This window comes from Mastigoproctus giganteus, chromosome 4, assembly GCF_048544385.1.
Source record: "Mastigoproctus giganteus isolate SK-2022 chromosome 4, ASM4854438v1, whole genome shotgun sequence".
NCBI lineage: Eukaryota > Metazoa > Arthropoda > Arachnida > Uropygi > Thelyphonidae > Mastigoproctus > Mastigoproctus giganteus.
The window spans coordinates 218239714-218260947 of record NC_143578.1 but is presented as its reverse complement, the minus strand read 5'-3'; the positions used below and the strand labels follow the sequence as shown (position 1 = coordinate 218260947).

Below are 21234 nucleotides of genomic sequence, written 5' to 3'. Positions count from 1 at the left end.
TTGTCCCCACATGAATAATAATATTTTCTTTACCCCCTTTAAAATCTGACAGTCTGTTGGTGACATCATCAATAGTTGCTCCCGGCAGACATACCCTGGTTCTGCTCCACCTATCTTTATTACAAAAAATATTCCCCGTTTCCCTGACAATGGAGTCTCCTAATAAAACAATGTCCTTTCTAACCAGGGTAGTTTGCACTTGGTTTTTCTGTTTTGAGGCTCGAATCGGGTGTGCATCACTTGGTAGATTGCTGGAGTTTTGAGTCCCTGACGAGCTCCCAGATGCATTATTTTCGAGGGCAAGCACTCGTTTTTTCAGGGACTCAAATTGTTCCATCAGTGCACCAAATTGTAATTTAAGATCGGTGCACTCCTTACATCGATCACAAAGAAAAGAATCCCCAGGTGAGGTAGGATTAGTCACCAGGTCGACCTTGGAAAACATTCCACAGGTTCCACAACGGATTAAATCATGACTCACCCGTAAATCGCCATCTGCTATTTCCGTGTGAGTCACGATACCCTGTGACGTGTTTAAGGCAGATCTCGTAACAACCATTATAAAATTAAATAAATATCAATGAAAGTAACTTTAAAAAATTATATCTATAATATTATTAAAATCAAACAGTTACAGGAAAACCTATAACAAAATAATCCAACAATATTTAAATAAATCAAATATTTAAAAGCACTATCCAAAAGTAAACCACTTAACTGAGGAGCCCTGTCTAAGCGCGTCCGCTCACCTCGAATGCCAACGTACTAACGTTGGCATTTATTAAGGTTTTTATTAAGGTTTGAATTAAGGCAATTTATTAAGGTTTGAAAATGGCAGAAGGTTATCAAATTGTAGCAGGGTGATATTGTAATAATTGAGAGCAAAGTGGAGGAGAAATTGTTGAAGTTAAACATAAGGAAGGTACCTGGGGTGGATGGGATCTATCCAGTTACATTAAAGGAGGCGGCAAAGCAACTAAGCAAACCCTTAGCCATAATTATGAGAGCATCCTTGGACTCAGTGGAGGTCCCCACGGACTGGAGATGTGCAAATGTATCCCTAATTCACAAAGGGGGATCGAAGGGTGACAAGTAATTACAGACCAGTTAGTTTAACTTCTGTTCCGGGTAAAATAATGGAGTCACTGGTTAAAGATGCATTGCAGGATCATCTAGACAAGACTGTAGCAATAATTCGGACACAGCATGGGTTTTTTAAGGGAAAGTCTTGTCTGACAAATTTGATAGGATATTATGATGTGGTTACAAAGGAACTGGATGCAAAAAATAATTTTGATATCATATATTTGGATTTCAGAAAAGCTTTTGACACTGTCGCACATGGAAGACTATTGTACAAATTGGAGCAGAATGGTATTAAGGGTAAGTTGCTACAATTGATAAAAGGATGGTTGAGTGGAAGAAGACAGAGGATGGTAATTAATGGGTGCTGCTCTTCGTGGACTAATATATTAGTGGAGTCCCACAGGGTTCGGTTTTGGGTCCACTGTTGTTTTGTGTATTTATCAATGATACTGATGAAGGTATATCAGGCTTAGTGTTGAAGTTTGCAGATGATACAAAGGTTGGCAGGGTTGTTAATGACAGTAATGGCAGTGTGCTACTGGAACAGGATCTAGATAATTTGGGCAGATGGGCAAAGAAGTGGCAACTGAAGTTTAACCTTGAGAAATGCAAAGTACTGCATATGGTAGAAGTAACATCAGAGAAACGTACCAAATGTGTGGTACTACACTTAAGGTGGTAGAAAATGAAAGACCTGGGAGTAATTGTGCAGTCAGATATGAAGTTTTCTGAGCAATGCAGACAGGCTGCCAGGGATTTTGTCAATGATATGTAAGAATTTTGCTAGCAGGGAGAAGGAGGTGATTGTTCCTCTGTACAAGGCAATGGTCAGGCCGTGCCTTGAGTACTGGGTACAGGTCTGGAGGCCTCATTTTAGGAAGGATGTAGATTTGCTTGAGCATGTACAGAGAAGGGCAACAAGATTGGCAAGGGGAATGAAGGGATCTCTTACCAAGAGAGGCTTAATTTCTGCAAACTGCAGTGGCTGGAGACTAGGCCTTTGCAGTGATCCGATTGAGGTGTATAAGGCCTTGAATGGGTTGAGCACACTGAATTCTGATGGGATCCTTCCACTTTTTCAGATTACGAACCTAAGGGGGCATAAATTCAAATTAAGAAAAGACAGATGTAGAATAGATGTGCAGAAATTTGCCTTTAGCCAGCGAGTGGTTAATTGCTGGAACAAACTTCCATCTGTCGTTGTGGAAGTTGATAGGTTAAATAAATTTAAGGAGAAACTGGACAGGCATTTGGAGGGAATGGTGTGATTTTTTTTTTTTTTTTTTTTTTTTAGCTGATGCTGCATAAGCTCATACACTTGCTGTCTTGCATCATATGCCACTACTACATTTAAATCTCTTATGAGATCATCAAGCTCACTTTGTGTAAACAGATTAGATTGAGTTGCAAATTTTCATGACAATACTCTAAATCATCCTTTGGATCACAAATGTCAGATTTGAGATCTGATCGCTTATGTTCAAGAATAACCCCAGAGGGGCTCACATCTGGTGAGTATGGGCTTGGCACACCCAGGGTCCTGAGCTGGATATCATTCTTCTCTTTCTTGGCGATTCCCTTCTACGTTTCTCTCTTTGAGGGTAACTAGGGATTTTTTTTTTTTTTGGCTGTTGCAGCAAAGCCTCAGGCTTCCTTGCACCATATAGCTAATAATAATAAATAATAAACTGGTGGAGGTGAACCGGTACTTTAAAGTCCATGGGGTATTAGGTATTAGGAGTTGGAAGTATTGGCTTTACAGCTGAAGTAATGTTGTTAATATATGCAATTTTCTGCTTGTTCTTCGCTTTATAATCTGCTGTATTAGCAGTCTTTACTATGATCCTGAGATTTGCTCCGACTTTTAAAGTTGCAAATGTTGTAGCTTTCTTTTTACTGCATTTCCACAATTGGAAACCCTCCACACATGTATAGCACACTTAATGGGTGGAGGGGCAACTGTTATCTTGGATTTTATTTCACCAGAACACAGTTACTGAAAATGCAACAAAATACAAATAAATATTCTGTCCATACTCTTAAATGACACATGGCATAAGATAGAGAGAATACAAGAAACAGCATCGTAATTAGCAATAAAGCAGGCTTGAACCATGGTCTCTCAAAGCAGGTGTATTTATGCATCCTCAATCCTGACCACTCAATTACAACAGTCTTCCATTTGGATAGTTCACATAACCAAGAGTCAAAGACACAGAATATGAAAATCATGTTAGAAGCAGACACTAGTTAGCACAGTTGCATCAGAAGAAACACTTTGCAAGTTTATACAGCTACCTGACTTACAGGTTTCAACATGTATAGGCACATCTATACCTGTCAGTCACAAAGGAAATAGTACACATATCGCACATATATGGAATCTGTATCTAAGAAAACAATTTTTACTGTTTGTAAAAAAAAAAAATTAGATGATACGTAAAAATAGTTTGGATTTTTAAAATTAACACTAAAAGTGCACCAGAAACACCAAGAATTTTGGAAACAAAGATCTATGCAAAGTAGGATCACTTTAGGCTAAAGTGACCAGATGTCCCGAATTTAAGTCATCTGCCCCGCATTGCAAACTGTCCCGAACTGGACATGTAGCCTCCATACTTCCCATGATAATTAACTTTGGACAACAAAAACAAATACATATGTATTAATTGCATTATGTTTATTTGTATTTTTAAAATGAAAGTAATATTAAATCTAAATTCAAAAAAAAAAAAATAATTTCAAATGAGGAAAAATTAAGAAAAATTCACTCCATGGAAAAATATTTAATTACATTATTTAATTTCTATTGTTTTTATTTTTATTATTATTTCACAGAAGTACCTATAAAATATAGGTATTTCTGTGAAATAAAACAAATATAGGCTATATTTGTTTTTGTAAAGAAGTGTGATATTTTATTTTATAAGTTTAGTTCAAAGAAGTTTATGTATTCAATTTACATTGTATGTGACTATTTTTATAAATAAAAAAATGTAAACAAATATGTGTATATTTAATTAGCAGGGGGAAGGGTTGTAAAATCAATGTCCCACATTGGAATACTAAAGATCTGGTCATTTTACTTTAGGCAGAAGCATTTTACTGTATAATTACTGATAAAATAAACTGTCAAATATTTTATTTATTTTTTTATTAAATTTTTAAGCGATATTTTTTTTTTTTTTGCTTAAAACAATTTTTTATTTTCAAATATTTATTTTCTTACCATTTAATAAGTTGTTCCATCCTTGTGTGCCTAAATGCATTTACAGAAAGAATATTTGAAGGAATGGACATTTACCAAAAAGATCAACTTGATGAAGATTAACTCATGGTATGCATGACTGGTCATGCTCATATAAAAGCTCACTTAAAATTAAAGCATAACCAATATTGCCACTGCAGGCAGAGCCATGACAAGCATTTAAAAAACAAGGATGCAAACAGGAAATTGCCATTCTCCAACTACATCAAAATGTCCAAGTAATTCTACTATTCTCCTAACCCAGAGAGCTGATGTAATAGTTTTAGGTTTCCTTGTTAATATGGCCTTAACTGAAAGTTCTTCAAATCAATCAGTTCTCTTTTATATAATATATTTTTTATACAATACAGTATCCAATGAAGAATTAAAATAGACTGTAGACTTTTTCTTAGCCATTTATTGTACTCAGTTTCCTTAGCTATACTAAGAAAAATGGGCACAATCCTCAGAAAAATGTGATCAAGTAGAGCGATATAAAACCTTCAAACTGTCAATACATTTCTTTATGTGAATTTATACCAGAGAGAAGAGTTAAGCAGAATGGAAGTGTCTATATTGAGGTGATTTTCCAAGTAGAAAATGATTACAGTTAAGACTTTCTTGGAATTTTATAACTTTATAATGAAACAAAAAAAACTTCTGAATGAAACATAATCTAGCAAAAAAACTAGATCATGTTTTTTTTTCAGAAGAGTAATAGTTATGGATTGATTTATCTGAATTTTTATGAAAAATGTTGGTTAGGACTTAGGAGTTGGAATTAAATTTGAAAGTTTTTGCAATTCCACTCAAATATAATAGGTGTGATTATATAACGAGAGCCTTATCAATCAATTGAGCCCTGGAGATACTGTGTAAGGCTCATAGGGTAAAATTTTTCTCAGCCTGGTCTGTGCTAAACAAGAGAGGCTGAAGGAATACACTGACTAATAGTTTTACAGCAACAATAGGCAGAGGTGAAACTGATTCTTATGCTGCATCTATCAGGGAATGCGGTAACCAGGAACACAAGTTGTAGGGGATCATACGGACAGCTGGCAGTTTTTGTGGGACAAGCAATTACATGGGTTTTTATTCAAGTTATGTTAATGATCCGAGCCAACAAGTTATTCTTAATGGGATCTTTTAAATTTAAACTAGCCAGAATGAGCTGTTGTTCACAGCAGGTGACAAAAAATTTATGTTGACATTTTAGTTTGGTTATTTTAACACAGATTTTCTAATTTGCAAATTTGACAACTCATTCCAATTAGTTTAATTTAAAAGACCCAGTTAAGAATAACTTTTTAGCTTGGACTGTCAACATAACTTGAATAAAATTATTGTGCAACACCCAAGCTGGGCTAGACACAGCAAAACTTATGGATACATATATCAAAAACTTAACCAATCTAAGTTTAATAGATTAACGACAGTAATATAGTAAAAGTAGTAATAGATTAACAGTAGCCACAAATAGAGGTGGAAATGATTCTTGCACTGCTTCTATTGGAATGAGTAGCAGCCCGGAAAGCAAATTTGCTGGAGATTTCAAGAACTGCTGGGAGTCATCATGGAACTAGTAAATACATGGGCTGTGTTAGGATAACTAAGAGTAAGACCAGGCGCATGTATACTTGCTTAGACACCAATGCTAGGAATATAGTAAATAAATTTGATGAAATTGAAGTGCTGATAAAGACATCAAAGGCAGATATTGTTCGTATATCAGAGACGTGGTGTCACACAGATATTATGAGTGCAGAATTTTATTGTGGAGAGTGCAGTGTGTACAAAAGGGATAGGGTAGGAAGGGAGGAGGGGTTATGCTGTAACACAAAATCTAAAGAAGTGCATCCAGTTGACATAAATGGACAATGCAATGTTGAGTCAGTTTGGTGTGACACCACATCAATTTGGAGTTTGTTGTAGGTCTAATGACTACAATGAACAATTATACAGAGAAATAAAATGGGCCAGTAAATCAGAGTGTCTTATAATGAGAGATTAACTTCCCAGATACTGACTGGAATTTGTAAGTTGGTCACTCGCACACTAGCAAAGCTTTTGTGGATTTACTGGATGATTGTTTTCTACAGCAGCATGTTAGAGAGGCAACCACAGGGAGTAACACTCTTGATCTGATTATCACAGTGATTATTCATGCATTAAGAATTTACAGATAAAGGAACCACTAGGTAGCATTGATCATAGTGTACTGATGTGGGATTTATTTAAAGATGTAACTACCATTGGGGATAAAGGAAAGGGTTTTTGATTCTGTAAAGGTGACTACAATGGTCTCAGAGATTTTTTAAATTCTATACATTGGGACCAACCAATGATGTTACCAATGGCAAATTCTAAATGGAAAGCATTCAAGGAAGTTATCTTGGAAGCTACTAGGCTTTTTGTTCCAACTAAGGAATACTATTCTAGGATTAGGCCAAAATGGACGTCAGATGAACTAATGAGACTCGTGGCAGAGAAGAAAAATGCGTGGGATGCATATAAATTATCAGGTGACACAGAAGCCTATGGTAGATATAAGCTAGTCTGTAATCAAGTCACAAAGGAGGTTAGGCATGCAAAGGCAGATTATGAGAAATCTTGGCAAAGGATGGAAAGATTTCTTTACTTATATAAACTTTAAAAGGAAGGGGAAGAATCAGATTGGTCCACTTGATGTCAATAGTTTGACATTAGATGATCATTCTCAGATAGCTGCCAAACTAAATGAGTATTTTGCATCTACATTCAGACATGAGGAGTTATTCAAGGAGGAGAGAATCAGATGTTTACCAAACTCAAACAGGGAGTTAAATGATTTTGTAATAACTGAGAGGATGGGATCTATCGAATTATATTAAAGGAGGTGGCAAAGGAAGCAAGCAAACCCTTATCCATAATTATGAGAGAATCATTAAACTCAGGGAAAGTCCCCACAGATTGAAGATGTGCAAATGTATTTCCAATTCACAAAGGAGAATCAAAGGGTGACACGAGTAATTACAGACCTGTTAGTTTTACTTCTGTTCCACGGAAAATAATGGAGTCACTGGTTAAAGAAGCATTGCAGGAACATTTAGACAAGGTTACAGTAATAATTCAGACACAGTATGGGTTTGTTAGGGAGAAGTCTTGTTTGACCAATTTGATTGGATACTATGACGTGGTCACAAACGAGCTGGATGCAAAAAAGAATTTTTTTTGATATCATATACTTGAATTTCAGGAAAGCATTTGATACTGTTGCATATGGAAGACTATTGTACAAATTGGAACAGTATGGCATTAAGGGCAAAGTGCTACTATGGATAAAGGGATTGGCGGTGGGAGAAGACAGAGAGTGGTAATCAATGGACACAGCTCTTCATGGACTAATGCTATTAGTGGAGTCTCCCAGGGTTCAGTGTTGCACTCATTTTTGTTTTCTATATTTATCAATGATATTGATGAGAGTGATGAAAGACGAGCTTAATGTCAAATTTGCACATGATACAAAGGTTGGCAGGGTTGTTAATAACAGTAATGACAGTATGCTGCTGCAACAGGATCTGGAAAAGTTGGGGAGATGGGCTGAGAAGGGGCAGCTGAAGTTTAACATTAAAAAATGCAAAGTACTGCATATGGGTAGCAGTAACCCCAGAGTAACATACCAACTGGGTAATGGAAAATGAAAGATCTGGGGGTAATTGCGCAGTCAGATATGAAGTTTTCTGAGCAGTGCAGACAGACTGCCAGAGTAAGCGATGGGGTTTTGTCAATGATATACAGGAGTTTTGCAAGCAGGGACAAGGAGGTGATTATTCCCTTGTATAAGGCAATGGTCAGGCCACACATTGAGTACTGCATACAGGTCTAAAAGCCTCATTTTAGGAAGGATGTAGAGTTGCTAGAATGAGTACAGAGAAGGGCAACAAGACTGGTGAGGGGAACAAAGGGGCACTCTTACAGAGGCTTAAGTTCTGCAAATTGCAGCATCTGGAGACTAGTTACCTGCGAGGTGATAAGGCCTTGAATGGATTGAGCAGGCTCGATGCTGATAGGATTCTTCATCTTGCTCAAATTAAAAACCCACAGGGACATAAACTGAAATTGAGGAAAGACAGTTGTTGAATAGATGCGTGGAAATTTGCCTTTAGCCAGCAGGTAGTTGATTGCCGGAACAAATTTCCATCCGTCATTGTGTAAGTTGATAATTAGTAAAGGATAGCGAATGCTTAGAAAGCAGTACTCACCTTGAATTAATCGCAAGGAAACAGAAGCGTACACATCCAATCCTTGGTTGTCATTGAAGTAAAGAAGCAAAAGAATAATTGAAAACTAAATAGGTGAATACGGTGAAGCCAGTAGTCGTTACGGGGACTTTCGTTGGTTAAAACGTCTTCAGTTGGCAACGTTTCCTTGCACCTATTTTAACTCAGTCAACACTTACCTACTTCCCCCCTTTTAATTTTATTCAACTTAACAATTCAACCTAAATATTAACCACGCTGCCTAAGTAAGCCATCGCAGATTAATTCAAGGTGAGTACCATTTTCCAAACATTCACTATCCTTTACTAGTCTATTAACATGGTACTTAAAGATCTCTTAAACTTCGCATTGTAAGTTGATAACTTAAATAAATTCAAGGCAGAACTAGACAAGCATTTGAAATGAATCGATGGGTGAAATGGGAAGGTTTGCTTGTTTTTTTGTTTTTTTTGGCTGATGCTGTATAAGCTTGCTTACTTTCGTTGTATGCCTCTACCAATGCTAATCCATTCAGAAAATGAATTTTTCTAATATGAATAGACTGATATCCATAAGAACTACAAAAACAGGCAAGACTTAACGAATCATCTTAATGGCAAAATTTCCAATCTCATATCCTGAAATATCCCTTCTGGGATATTTCAAGTACTCAAATTACTTGAAAGTAATAACAATAATAATAGATATCAGGTCTCCAGGAATAATTTGATACCAAGCACCCCTTCTAATGATTCTAGACAAAATGCCAAACATATCATACCTTAAGCTCCAGAACCCTCAAAATGTTCAGAACATCTGTTAAAGACAACAACATTTGGTGAACTGCCAGTATCCATTACTTCCTACAATACTTTAAATTCAGCAAAGAGCATCATCATCATCACAGAGCGAACCTACTTACTGTCTCTTAGTTATGCTGAAGAGATACCAGTTCAATCAAAAAGTAATCAATGAAAAATGGATCACAACTAGAAAAGATGGAAATCTCATTTCAACTACTGTAGATCCATCATTTTAAAATTTGGTACTCCAGACTTATTATCCACAATTAACGCTAGCTATTTAAACTGTTAAATTTGACCTTATATTCCGAATACCATTCACTGCTTCAAATGCCAGAAATATGATCATTCCCAGCAGGCATGTCAAGGTGATGTCATTTGTCCCATCTGCAATTATAAGAAATCAGCATCCCAAGTGATGCTCCTTTGGTTCACATGATACAGACTAATCAAAATCTGATAAAGGCTAAAAAAAAATTGAATTTCTCACCAACAGTATGGAGGTGGATGAGCTTTTAGATAAGGGCCCCCCCTTATTTCTCACCAACAGTATGGAGGTGGATGAGCTTTTAGATAAGGCCCTCCTTATCAAAAAGCCCCTTTATCAGATTTATCAAAATCTGATAAAGGCTCAAAAAAAATTGAATTTCTCACCAACAGTATGGAGGTGGATGAGCTTTTAGATAAGCCCCCCTCATTTCTCACCAATGATGAGCATTTAGCTCCAGATTCGGTAAGAATAATATCGGCCTGAAACGTGATTTATTATTTTTCTCAATTTTTTTACTGTAAAATGTGAGCAAAAAGAAAACACATAGTTATAGCTAGTAGAGAACAATTGCTAGTAAAGATACAGATGTCATAATTCTATTATATACAGCTATTGTTAGACCACACTTGGAATACCGTGTTCAAGTATGGAGACTGCACCTAAAGAAAGACATCTTGTTTCTTGAAAGGGTGAAAGAAGGGTAACTCACCTGGTGAGATCAGCAAAAGAGCTTCCGTATCAGGAAAGACTTCGAATATGTGGATTACACAGCTTGGAAACTAGGCACCTTTAGCAGAGACTTGATAGAGGTGTTCAAGGCTCTTAGAGGCATAAGTAAAATGAATGAGGACAAAATTTTCACAGTTATAAATGAGTCTAGAAGAACTAGGGGCCATAATTTCAAATTATGAAGGGAGATGTTTAGACTGGATCACAGGAAGTTTTATTTTAGCTAGCGAGTTATAAATTACTGAAATAAGATAACTACGTCAATAAAATGAGCGAATTTGAACTGCTGGTTAAAACAAGTAACGCGGACATAATAGGGCTTACGGAGACGTGGTGCCACCCAGAAATTGGGGATGATGAGTTTCAGTACGGCTTGTATAATGTATTTAGGAAGGATAGAGTAGATAGAAGGGGTGGTGGGGTAATGCTTCTTATCAGAAGCAGCCTGAGTGCGGCGATAGCTTTCCCGGATTCAGACATTTCACATGCTAGTATAGAGTCTGTATGGTGTGAGATAGTTGGAAACAAAGGTATAATGCGAGTAGGAGTAATCTACAGACCAGGTGATTGTGAAGACTATGACAAAAGCCTCTACATGCAAATGGAATGGGCAAGTAAGCGTCAATGCCTTATTATGGGCGATTTCAATTTGCCTCTAATTGATTGGAGTAAATGGGAAGGAAACTCGACATGGGGAACAAAATTTTTAAATCAACTAGATGACTGTTATTTGTATCAACATGTCAGGGAAAGTACTAGAGAAAAGAATATCCTAGACCTCATCATCACATATGAATCAGATGACATAACAGGGCTGACAGTAGAGGAACCAGTAGCAGGAAGTGATCATGGAGTTCTATGGTGGATGATGACGAGAGAGGTAGCAGAAGTAAAAGGCAAAGGAATGGGTTTTAATTTCAGAAAAGGAAATTACGATGCCTTAAGGTACTACATGGCCTCTATTAACTGGGTAGATATCGCTCAGAGAATGAATACAATTGAACTGTGGTACGCGTTTAAAACATTAATCACAGATGCCTTGAATGCGTATATACCATTAAAAAAATACTCCACGAGAAGGGTTCCAAGTTGGATGAATAGTGAAGTTGCCACATTACTTGAGCAGAAAAAGGTGGCATGGAAAAGTTACGGAGCAATAAAAAGTACTGAAGCCTATAACAGCTACAAGGTGATGTGTAATAGAGCCACAGAAAAGGTTCGACAGGCAAAGGCAGTTTATGAGAAATCACTAGCAAACAGAGCAAAGAGGGGGGATAAAGAATTCTTCACATATATAAATGCCAAGAAGAGCAGGACAAACCAGATCGGACCTTTACGTAAGGGAAATGGGACAGTAATAAATACACCAGCTGTCGTTGCAGATGAACTCAACAGTTATTTTGCATCGATATTTACAAATGAAAAGCCTTTTGTGGCAATGGGAAATTGTGGGAGCGAAGTTAAAAAATATGTAATTAATGATATTGAAATTTCTCAAGATTATTTAATGAAAAAACTTTCAAGCCTACAGACCAGTAAGGCTCCTGGAGTTGATGGAATATACCCTATAATCTTGAGAGAGGCGGCAAGCGAGTGCATTGAACCACTGAGGCTGGTTATGCGAGCATCACTTGACTCTGGGGAGATTCCCTTGGATTGGAAAAGTGCAAATGTATCTCCCATACATAAGGGTGGCTCTAAAAGTGAAGTGGGAAATTATCGACCTGTCAGTCTGACTTCAGTAGTAGGGAAAATCATGGAGGCAATGATCAAGGGTGGAATTCAGGATCATTTGGATCAAATTGAAATTCTCAAGGATACTCAGCATGGTTTTGTAAAGGGAAAATCATGTTTAACAAATCTGGTTCGCTATTTCGAAAGGGTCACTCACGAGCTGGATTTAGGGAATAATTTCGACATTGTTTATTTAGATTTCAGCAAAGCTTTTGACTCAGTCCCACATGAGCGGTTGCTTTATAAGCTGGAACAGGTTGGAATCACTGGGAAAATCCTTAGATGGATAGAAGGATGGCTTCAGGGCAGGAGGCAGAGGGTTGTGATAAATGGCTATTCCTCAGATTGGGTTGATGTAAGAAGTGGGGTTCCCCAAGGATCAGTATTAGGACCACTGTTGTTTTTAATTTTCATAAACGACATCAATGAAGGGATAGAGGGCGTGATGTCTAAATTTGCAGATGATGTTAAAATTGGTAGAGTAGTTAATGATCACTGTCAAGCTGAGCTTCTTCAGGAGACCTAGATAGACTTCAAGAATGGTCAGAAAAATGGCAGCTGTGCTTTAATCCAACAAAGTGTAAGGTATTACACCTGGGAAACAGTAATCCCAAAATAACTTATTCACTTGGTGGAGTTCAACTAAACCCAGTACTGGAGGAAAGGGACTTGGGTGTTACGATACGGTCAGACATGAAATTCTCTGAGCATTGTAAACAGGTTGCAAGGAAGGCCCATGGTGTCCTATCGATGATCTATCGAACTTTTGCAAGTAGAGATAGGGACGTGATAATCCCATTATATAAGGCTTATGTTAGACCACACTTGGAATACTGTGTTCAAGTATGGAGACCGCACCTAAAGAAAGACATAGAGCTTCTTCTTGAAAGGGTGCAAAGAAGGGTAACTCGCCTGGTGAGATCGGCAAAAGGGCGTCCTTATGAAGAAAAACTTTGAATATGTGGGTTGCAGAGTTTGGAAACTAGACACCTTAGAGGAGATTTGATTGAGGTGTTTAAGGCTCTGAGAGGCATCAGTAAAATGAATGAGGACAAAATTTTCAAGATTATAAATGATGCTAGAACTAGGGGACATAAATTCAAGTTACGGGGGGAAATGTTTAGATTGGACTGCAGGAAGTTTTATTTTAGCCAGCGAGTTATAAATTACTGGAATAAGTTGCCTTCATGGGTGGTAGAGGCCGACAGTTTGGGGAAATTCAAAGGTCATCTGGATAGTACTTTCGGGTAAGGGAAGCGCATAGGATGATAGGATTAATTTCCTTTTTATTTATTTTTTATTTCATTTTATTATTTTTATTTATTTATTAATTATTATTATTTATTTATTTATTTAATTATTGTTTTTATCATTGTTTTGTTCGGATTTTTTTTTTTTGGCTGGTGCAGCATAAGCCATAGGCTTTCTTGCACCATACGGCCGTTACTAATACTAATACATGGGTGGTAGAGGCTGACGTTTGGGGAAATTCCTTTTCTCTTATTTATTATTATTTTTTAATTTTTCTTCTTATTATTATTTATTTTATTATTTTTTTATTTATTTTTTGTTATTTTATTTTATTATTTTTTATTTATTATTATTTTTTTTTGGCTGATGCAGCATAAGCCATAGGCTTCCTTGCACCATGTGGCCATTGCTAATACTAAATACTAATAGAATTAGAAAAGGTGAAAATTTAGGAAATTTCTCCAAAGAGTTTAATGTGGGTACTTCAACAATTTACAACATCAAGAAAAATTTTCCAATGCTATAACAGGATTTGTGTTGACTTTGGATAGTGAAGAAGATCCAGCAGGAAAAAAACTATGTCAAAACCTGAAAATGCCACTTTAGACAGTGCACTTTATTTGTGGTTTCTTCAGAAACCAAGTTTAGGTGAACCAGCATCTGGCTGAATGTTGTGTGAAAAAGCATTGGATTTTAATTGAAAATTAAGAGGTAATGAAGATTTTAAGGCAAGCACAGGTTGGCTGAAAAACTTTAAACTGAGACACAGTACATGTGAACTAGATATTCAAGGCAAGAAACTTGAATTGGCAGCCATGTCCTTTAAAAGTAAGTTTGCTTCAGTTATAGCAAATTAAGAGAAAGAAATTTTTATAATGTTGATGAGATGGGCTTATTATGGAAAGCATTACCGAGAAAAACCCTAGCCACTAAAAGAGAAATGCCTGCACCAGGTTTTAAGGTGAGAAAAGAGCAAGTTACAATTGCTGTGTGCAAATACTAATGGGACGCACAGATTGTCCATATTCGTTATCAGTAACTCAAAAAAAAAACCGAGAGCATTTAAAAATCTTTCTAATTTTCCTGTTTTGTATAATAATCATAAAAATGCCTGGATGGATGTTTCTGTTTTCTGAGGTAGGTTTATAATTTTTTTTTTATTTAATTAATCTTAATTATTTAATTTTATCGTAATGTAAGATTAAATAAATTTAATCTTACCTTACGTTCAATTATCTGGAAAATTTGACTCTCTGGAAGAGAGTCTGACATCAATTATTCCGGATAACTGACGCTCCACTGCATTTCCAATCTGTCACGGACCGGTACTTTTGTAGAATACAAATCTCAGAGACTGGTAACATCCGTGACTAATTTCCAATTCGTCGTGGACCAGTAACAACAGACAGGCACTGGTCGCGGATCATACTTTGAGTAGCACTGATCTAAGTAACATATTTCAGGATAAACTGAAAGAGGCCTCTGTTCTCAGGATTCCTTATAGGAATATAATTCAGCTTTACTGAGAAGACAGATAAAGGAACAAGTTTTGAGTAAAAAAATTATTTAATATTAGACTGGAAACAAGTTAAAAACAAAGTAAATAAATAAATCACCAAAAGCTTTTGGACTTAAGTAGTCCTTCCTCAGTTGGGAAATGAGTGTTATTACAAAAATAAAGAATATCACGTGCCTGGTCACGGTGGTCATGCAAGGTGAAACGCATGATACAGGTGCAGATAACAATCAGCTGTTGGAAGTAGAGGCTCATGGTTGTAACTGTAAATGTTTGGGTATGATGCATGCGGCAACACTTATCACTCAAGAGGATGGGTGTGTCCTCCTTTGTTCCGGTTAAAGGCACCATGGCAACACGAAATGTGGATCGATTCCAACCAGATGCAACGACAGTAGTGCCAGGACTGGTCGATAATTTCAACATTGCGCCTTGGGTCGATGTCGTGCTGGGTAGACCAGAAGTGTTCCGCGATCGCTGTGTTCCAAATCCATGGAACGGATTGCTCTCTCATGTGCAGAAATTCGATCGTTGAGTCTCCTTCCAGATTCGCCAACGTAGCAGCCAGTGCGGTCACGGCCACTGTCGCAGTTTCTCCCTGCATTCTCAGTAAACAGATGGTGTGTATTATCAGTAGAAGTCGAGAACAACATATTGAATGATACATAGGTGTAACAGATGATGTACTGATTGGTGCATGAACACAGATGGTAACATCATAGCATTTAGTGAATGACTGACATTTTGATACATATATATATACAGAATCTTTCTTTCTTTTCCTATTATTTCTTTACCTATCCTTTAAGGTTAGGTAAAGGTTAGGTTCCTATTATTTCCTATTAGGAAATAATAGGAAACCTAACCTTAATAGTGAAAACACTCAAGAACTCCAATAATCTGCTTTTGATAATGACAAAAATTAACCATTACATCGTCTGTCCAACATGCTAATCAATATTTCGTTCTCGATTTCTACTGCCGCTACTAACAACACACACCATTTGTTTATTGAGAATGCATGGAGAAACTGCGGTAGTGGCAAACCAGTTTGTCCGGTAAGTTTCCCATGGTTCTTGTGTTGGCTTTCTTTACCTTAGCCAAAAGAAATTTTAAAAATACTAGTTCAGAAGAAAATTCTGAATCTCAAAAGTGATAATTTACTGTTAACATAAATCAGTTTCAGTTTTTTTTGGTTCATACACTGCATAAGTGAATACTTGATGCACTCTTTAAAAATAAGCATGATATAACATCTTACCGAAATTGTTAGAATGCTTTTTTTTTCTTGAAATCAAAAGTTATGATGGCGTAGACAGATTTTTTTTTTCATCAGGCAAATTACACATCTGATTTCTAATTTGACTAGTTTTGTATGTTACAGCAATGGCTCTAGCATCATATTCTGGCAAACTCAGAAACTGTGGACTACCTAATTTTAATTCGCCCTACTTATCCAGAAATGCTAACTCAAAATTCTCATGCACTTTGATACCTGCATTATTGACGACTCATTTTATTATTCAATCTTCTTGTTTTTCACCCATTTTCACAATATCAACCCTCTACAGTTATACACCAAAGATCTATCCATTCTATTAGTTTTTTCTTGGACAAGTTTATAATGATTAAAGATTAATTCCACATGCCTTTCACATTCATTCAGTTGAATACACTAATAGAAATTCCAGTATTAGCCTAAGTTGCTTATTTTGGAGCCTGCTCGGGTTCTAATTATTTATATTTCCATGATATTGTTCCTGAGTTCAATGTGAAATTGGTTTTTCTGCTTTGGCAAATATACAAACCAAAAAAAAATAGAGAGAGATAAATTTATTTCTGTTGATGAGGAACTGAGAGTTTGTCCCAAGAATTAGTGAAATTTGTAAGAAGACGCAAGCTCATATATCCCATTGGAAAAGAGATTATTTGTGAGGGTATTGCTATTTATATATTAACAAATTGTTTATATTTACTTTTCATTTTTCTTTGGAAATATATTACACAGCTTTCATAATTATATAATAAATTTTACATACTATCATTACTATGACAGTACAACAGGTGTATTCCAAGATATTGTCGTGATATTAATCTACAATAGATATTTTATTTGTCATGTTAAACAATATAATAATATGAACTATGCCTACTGCAATATTTTGATTTAAAATTTGTTTCTAAATGTTCACAAGTAATAATTTTATGTATGTTTAAAAATGCCAATTATCTGCTAGTGCATTATGCATCAGAGCATTTGTTTATTATCACGTAAATATCTAAAATAAACTGTTAAAACTAAGAAACTGACTAGTATAATAAATAACAATAAAATTTTGATTTCTCGCTTCATGTGATAATGAAAAACCACAATTACTACTGGTGGGGTAAAGAGCGAGGGTGCTGCTAAAATCTGAAAGGCTGCTTAGGGGTGGTGCAACTATATAAAAGTCAGGAAACACTGATTTAGAGACTCAAAAGAGTACCCCTGCCATAAAGGATTTCAATTCTAAAAATTGCAGTATTTTGAAACTAGGCACCTGTGGGGCAACATGATTGAAGTGTTTAAAGCATTAAATAGATAAATTAAAGGCAGATGGCATCCTAACTCTTGCTCAGAAAGAAACCACACGTAGGGGAACATAAATTGAAAAAGGATGGTCATAGGATGGAATAAGAAAATTTGCTTTCAGAGGGTGATTGATTATTGGAACAAACTGCCATGTGATGTTCTGGAGGTGGGAAGTTTGAATAAATTTAAGGAAGAATTAGACAAATTTTTATAAAATGTTTTCTAACATAAAACATGATAATTGCACGTGGATTGGGATTTTTATCTTTCTAGAGTTAACTGACTGATAATTTTATTTGAAACAAAAATTAAATTACAGATCTATCAAATTTTAAAATAACATTAATATTGCTAATATTACATGCCAGTGAAATAAAAATTAATTCACCTGGCAAGAACAGATGGGTCCCAGAAATTTTCCGATTTTCCTCCTTCAGAGCATTTTGTCTGAAATTTTCGCTTCTATAATTCATTTTGTCTCAGGGGCCTCCATAGCCAAATGGTCAGGAGTGGGAGTGCAGTAGCACACACTCTTTGAGTAGACCGGGGTTCAAGTCCCTGACTGCTAAATACAGTCGATCTGCCAACCCACACTGGACCAGCATGGCAGATTAGCATTAGCATTTGTAGAGGCATTTGATGCAAGAAAGCAGGCTTATGCAGCATCAGCCAAAAAAAAAAAAAAAAAAAACACACACACACCACTTCCACTTCACTCTGTTCGTTCAAAATACCTGTCCAGCTGAGCCTTAAACTTATTTAGGCTATCAACCTCCAGAACAAGGGATGGAAGTCTGTTCCACCAACCAACGACCCGCTGGCTAAAGGCAAATTTCCGCACATCTATCCTACATCTGTCTTTCCTCAATTTGAATTTATGCCCTCTCAGGTGATTATTCTGAGCAAGAGGAAGAATCCCATCAGCATTGAGCATGCTCAAAACCGCTCAAGGCTTTATACACCTCTATCAGATCACCTCGCCAGTGCCTAGTCTCCAGACACTAATTTGCAAAACTTAAGCCTTTCTTCGTAAGAGCAACCCTTTGTTCCATTCACTAATCTTGCTGCCCTTCTCTGTACTCGTTCCAGCAACTCTACATCCTTCTTGAAATGAGGCCTCCAGACCTCTATACAGTACTCAAGGTGTGGCCTGACCATTGCCTTATACAAGAGAATAATCACCTCCTTATCCCTGCTAGAAAAATTCCTATATATCATCGATAATACACCATGAGCTACTCTTGCAGCCCGTCTGCACTGCTCAGAAAACTTCATATCTGCACAAGCACCCCCAGGTCCCTTTCATTCTCTACCACTGTCAGTGTACTATCACAGAGTTGATACGTTGCTCTGGGGTTGCTGTTTCCCATGTGTAGTACTTTACATTTGTCAATGTTAAACTTCATTTGCCACCTCTCAGCCCATCTACTCAACCTTTACAGATCCTGTTGCAGCAGCATAGCTTCAGTAGTGTTCTTAACAACCCTGCCAACCTTTGTATCATCTGCAAACTTGGACATTAAGCTTGATATACCATCATCAATACTATTTATAAATACAGAAAACAATAATGGACCCAAAGCTGAACCCTGAGGGACTCCACTAATAACATCAGTCCACGATAAGCAGTGTCCATTGATTACCACTCTGTCTTCTCCCCTTCCTTATGGTCCATTTTCCTCAGCATGAATTGTTGAGGAGGTTTCCATCCTCCAGGGGGCTGATAATGGCTGCAGTTTTTTTTTTTTTTTTTTCCTTCCCTGAAAATCTGGTCATATGTACATGAATATATTAGACGTAAGATAATCACATCTATATTTATATTATAAACATAGATGGCTTTATATTGGCTGTATCTGCAATCAATATATTTGTGAGTAGGGATTTTCAAAAAGATATAACTATATATATATACACACACACACACACACACACACACACACACACACACACACACACACACACACACCATTCCCTCTAAATGTTTGTCCAGTTTCTCCTTAAATTTATTTAACTTCTCAACTTCCACAATGACAGATGGAAGTTTGTTCTAGCAATTAACCACCCCCTGGCTAAAGGCAAATTTCCACACATCAATTCTACAACTGTCGTTCCTCAATTTCAATTTATGCTCCCTTAGGTTAGTAATCTCAGCAAGTGGAAGAATTGGATCAGAATTCAGCATGCTCAACCCATTCAAGGCTTTATACACCTCAATCAGATCACCACCAAGGTGCCTAGTCTCCAGCCGCTGCAATTTGCAGAACTTTAGCCTCTCCTGATAAGAGGATCCCTTCATTCCCCTCACCAATCTTGTTGCCCTTCCCTATACACGCTCAAGCAAATCTACATCCTTCCTAAAATGAGGCCTCCAGACCTGTATGCAATACTCAAGGCGTGGCTTGGCCATTGCCTTATACAGAGGGACAATCACCTCCTTTTCCCTGCTAGCAAAATTCCTGTATATAATTGACAAAACCCCATGAGCTGCTCTGGCAGCCTGTCTGCATTGCTCAGAAAACTTCATATCTGACTGCACAATTACTCTGAGGTCTTTTTCATTTTCTACCACCCTAAGTGTAGTACCACACAGTTGGTACATTCCTCTGGGGTTACTTCTACCCATATGCAGTACTTTGCATTTGTGTGTGTATATATATAAAAATTTTTTTAGTTATATCTTTTATTCAATTGCACTTTGTGTATTATCATGATGCACACAGTAAGCTGCTGCCCTTCAATATGTATAATTTAATAAATTTTTAATATAAAATAAAATATATGCAAAATAACATAATATGCAGCAACTAGATAATCATTTTAAAATACCATAAGGCTTTGTGTATATTCTTCCTCCAGTTCTATTTTCTGCCTCTAATATTGTTACATTTTCAAAGCCAACCTTATAGAGATGATGTGCTGCTGCAGTTGCTGCCATTCCTGATCCTACAATAACTATTTTCTGATCTGAATGGGATCCTGAAGTTGCCATCTTTCGAAAGATATTCCAACAACTAGGTTCTGAAAAACAAATAAATAAAAAACTAGTAATGAAAACAAAGAAAGAAGTCAAGAAGTGACATGCTGCAAAACTATATGCACTTCATTCAATAAATTAAAAAAAAAAAAAAGAAGAGAAAAGAAAAGAAAATGATGCACATTAACTAAATACTTCTATACAACTGACTTCGGATTACATTATAAAACCCTTGGTAACTTTCTCATATCTGCTAAATAAGTGAACATAACTAGAACATTGGGTGGGGGAATTTGAAATTTTGCCCTTCAAATATTTGTTCTTTTTACAAAAAGCATTTAAATATGTATTAATACATAGGAATTTAAAATGCATTTTAGTTGTCATAAAATCTCTCATATTTTCTAAACTATTTTTAAAACAAAGTCTTGCTTCAGCATCAAAACAAGGGAACAATGGGAGGGTAATGTTTGAAAACACCCTCACTAGGATGTTTTCAAACAAAAGATGGCCCATCTTTTGGTGTTCATAAGCTCTAGATAATTTTCATTTGGTGTTCATAGGCCTTAGATAATCTTCATTATATCAAACATTAAATGCTGCATCAAATCTAATTTTTTTTTTTTTGTTTTTAAAGAAATTCGAAAGCATTTCTATAAATTTGGCTTTCAAGAAATTTTCACAACACTTATTTCGGCATACAGAGGTATTTCAAACTTACAGCCTAATTGTACTGAAATATGAAAATCCTGATTAAATGCAAGAATTTCTATGTGTATATAGTAGTGCTCAAAAAATTGCATCATCACA

At 36.3% G+C, this 21234-nt stretch overlaps 1 protein-coding gene across 1 annotated transcript in view; it reads right to left on the bottom strand.

Annotated features, from left to right (window-relative positions):
• LOC150087410 (peroxisomal N(1)-acetyl-spermine/spermidine oxidase-like) overlaps positions 1-20448 on the bottom strand; it is a 75314-nt gene extending 54866 nt beyond the window's left edge. The window contains exon 1 of the mRNA XM_090372477.1: positions 20277-20448. Coding sequence (XP_090228603.1) covers positions 20277-20439 — 163 coding nt within the window. The 5' untranslated portion in view covers positions 20440-20448. The remainder of the gene's footprint in view (positions 1-20276) is intronic.
• Between the last annotated feature and the right edge of the window lie 786 nt (positions 20449-21234).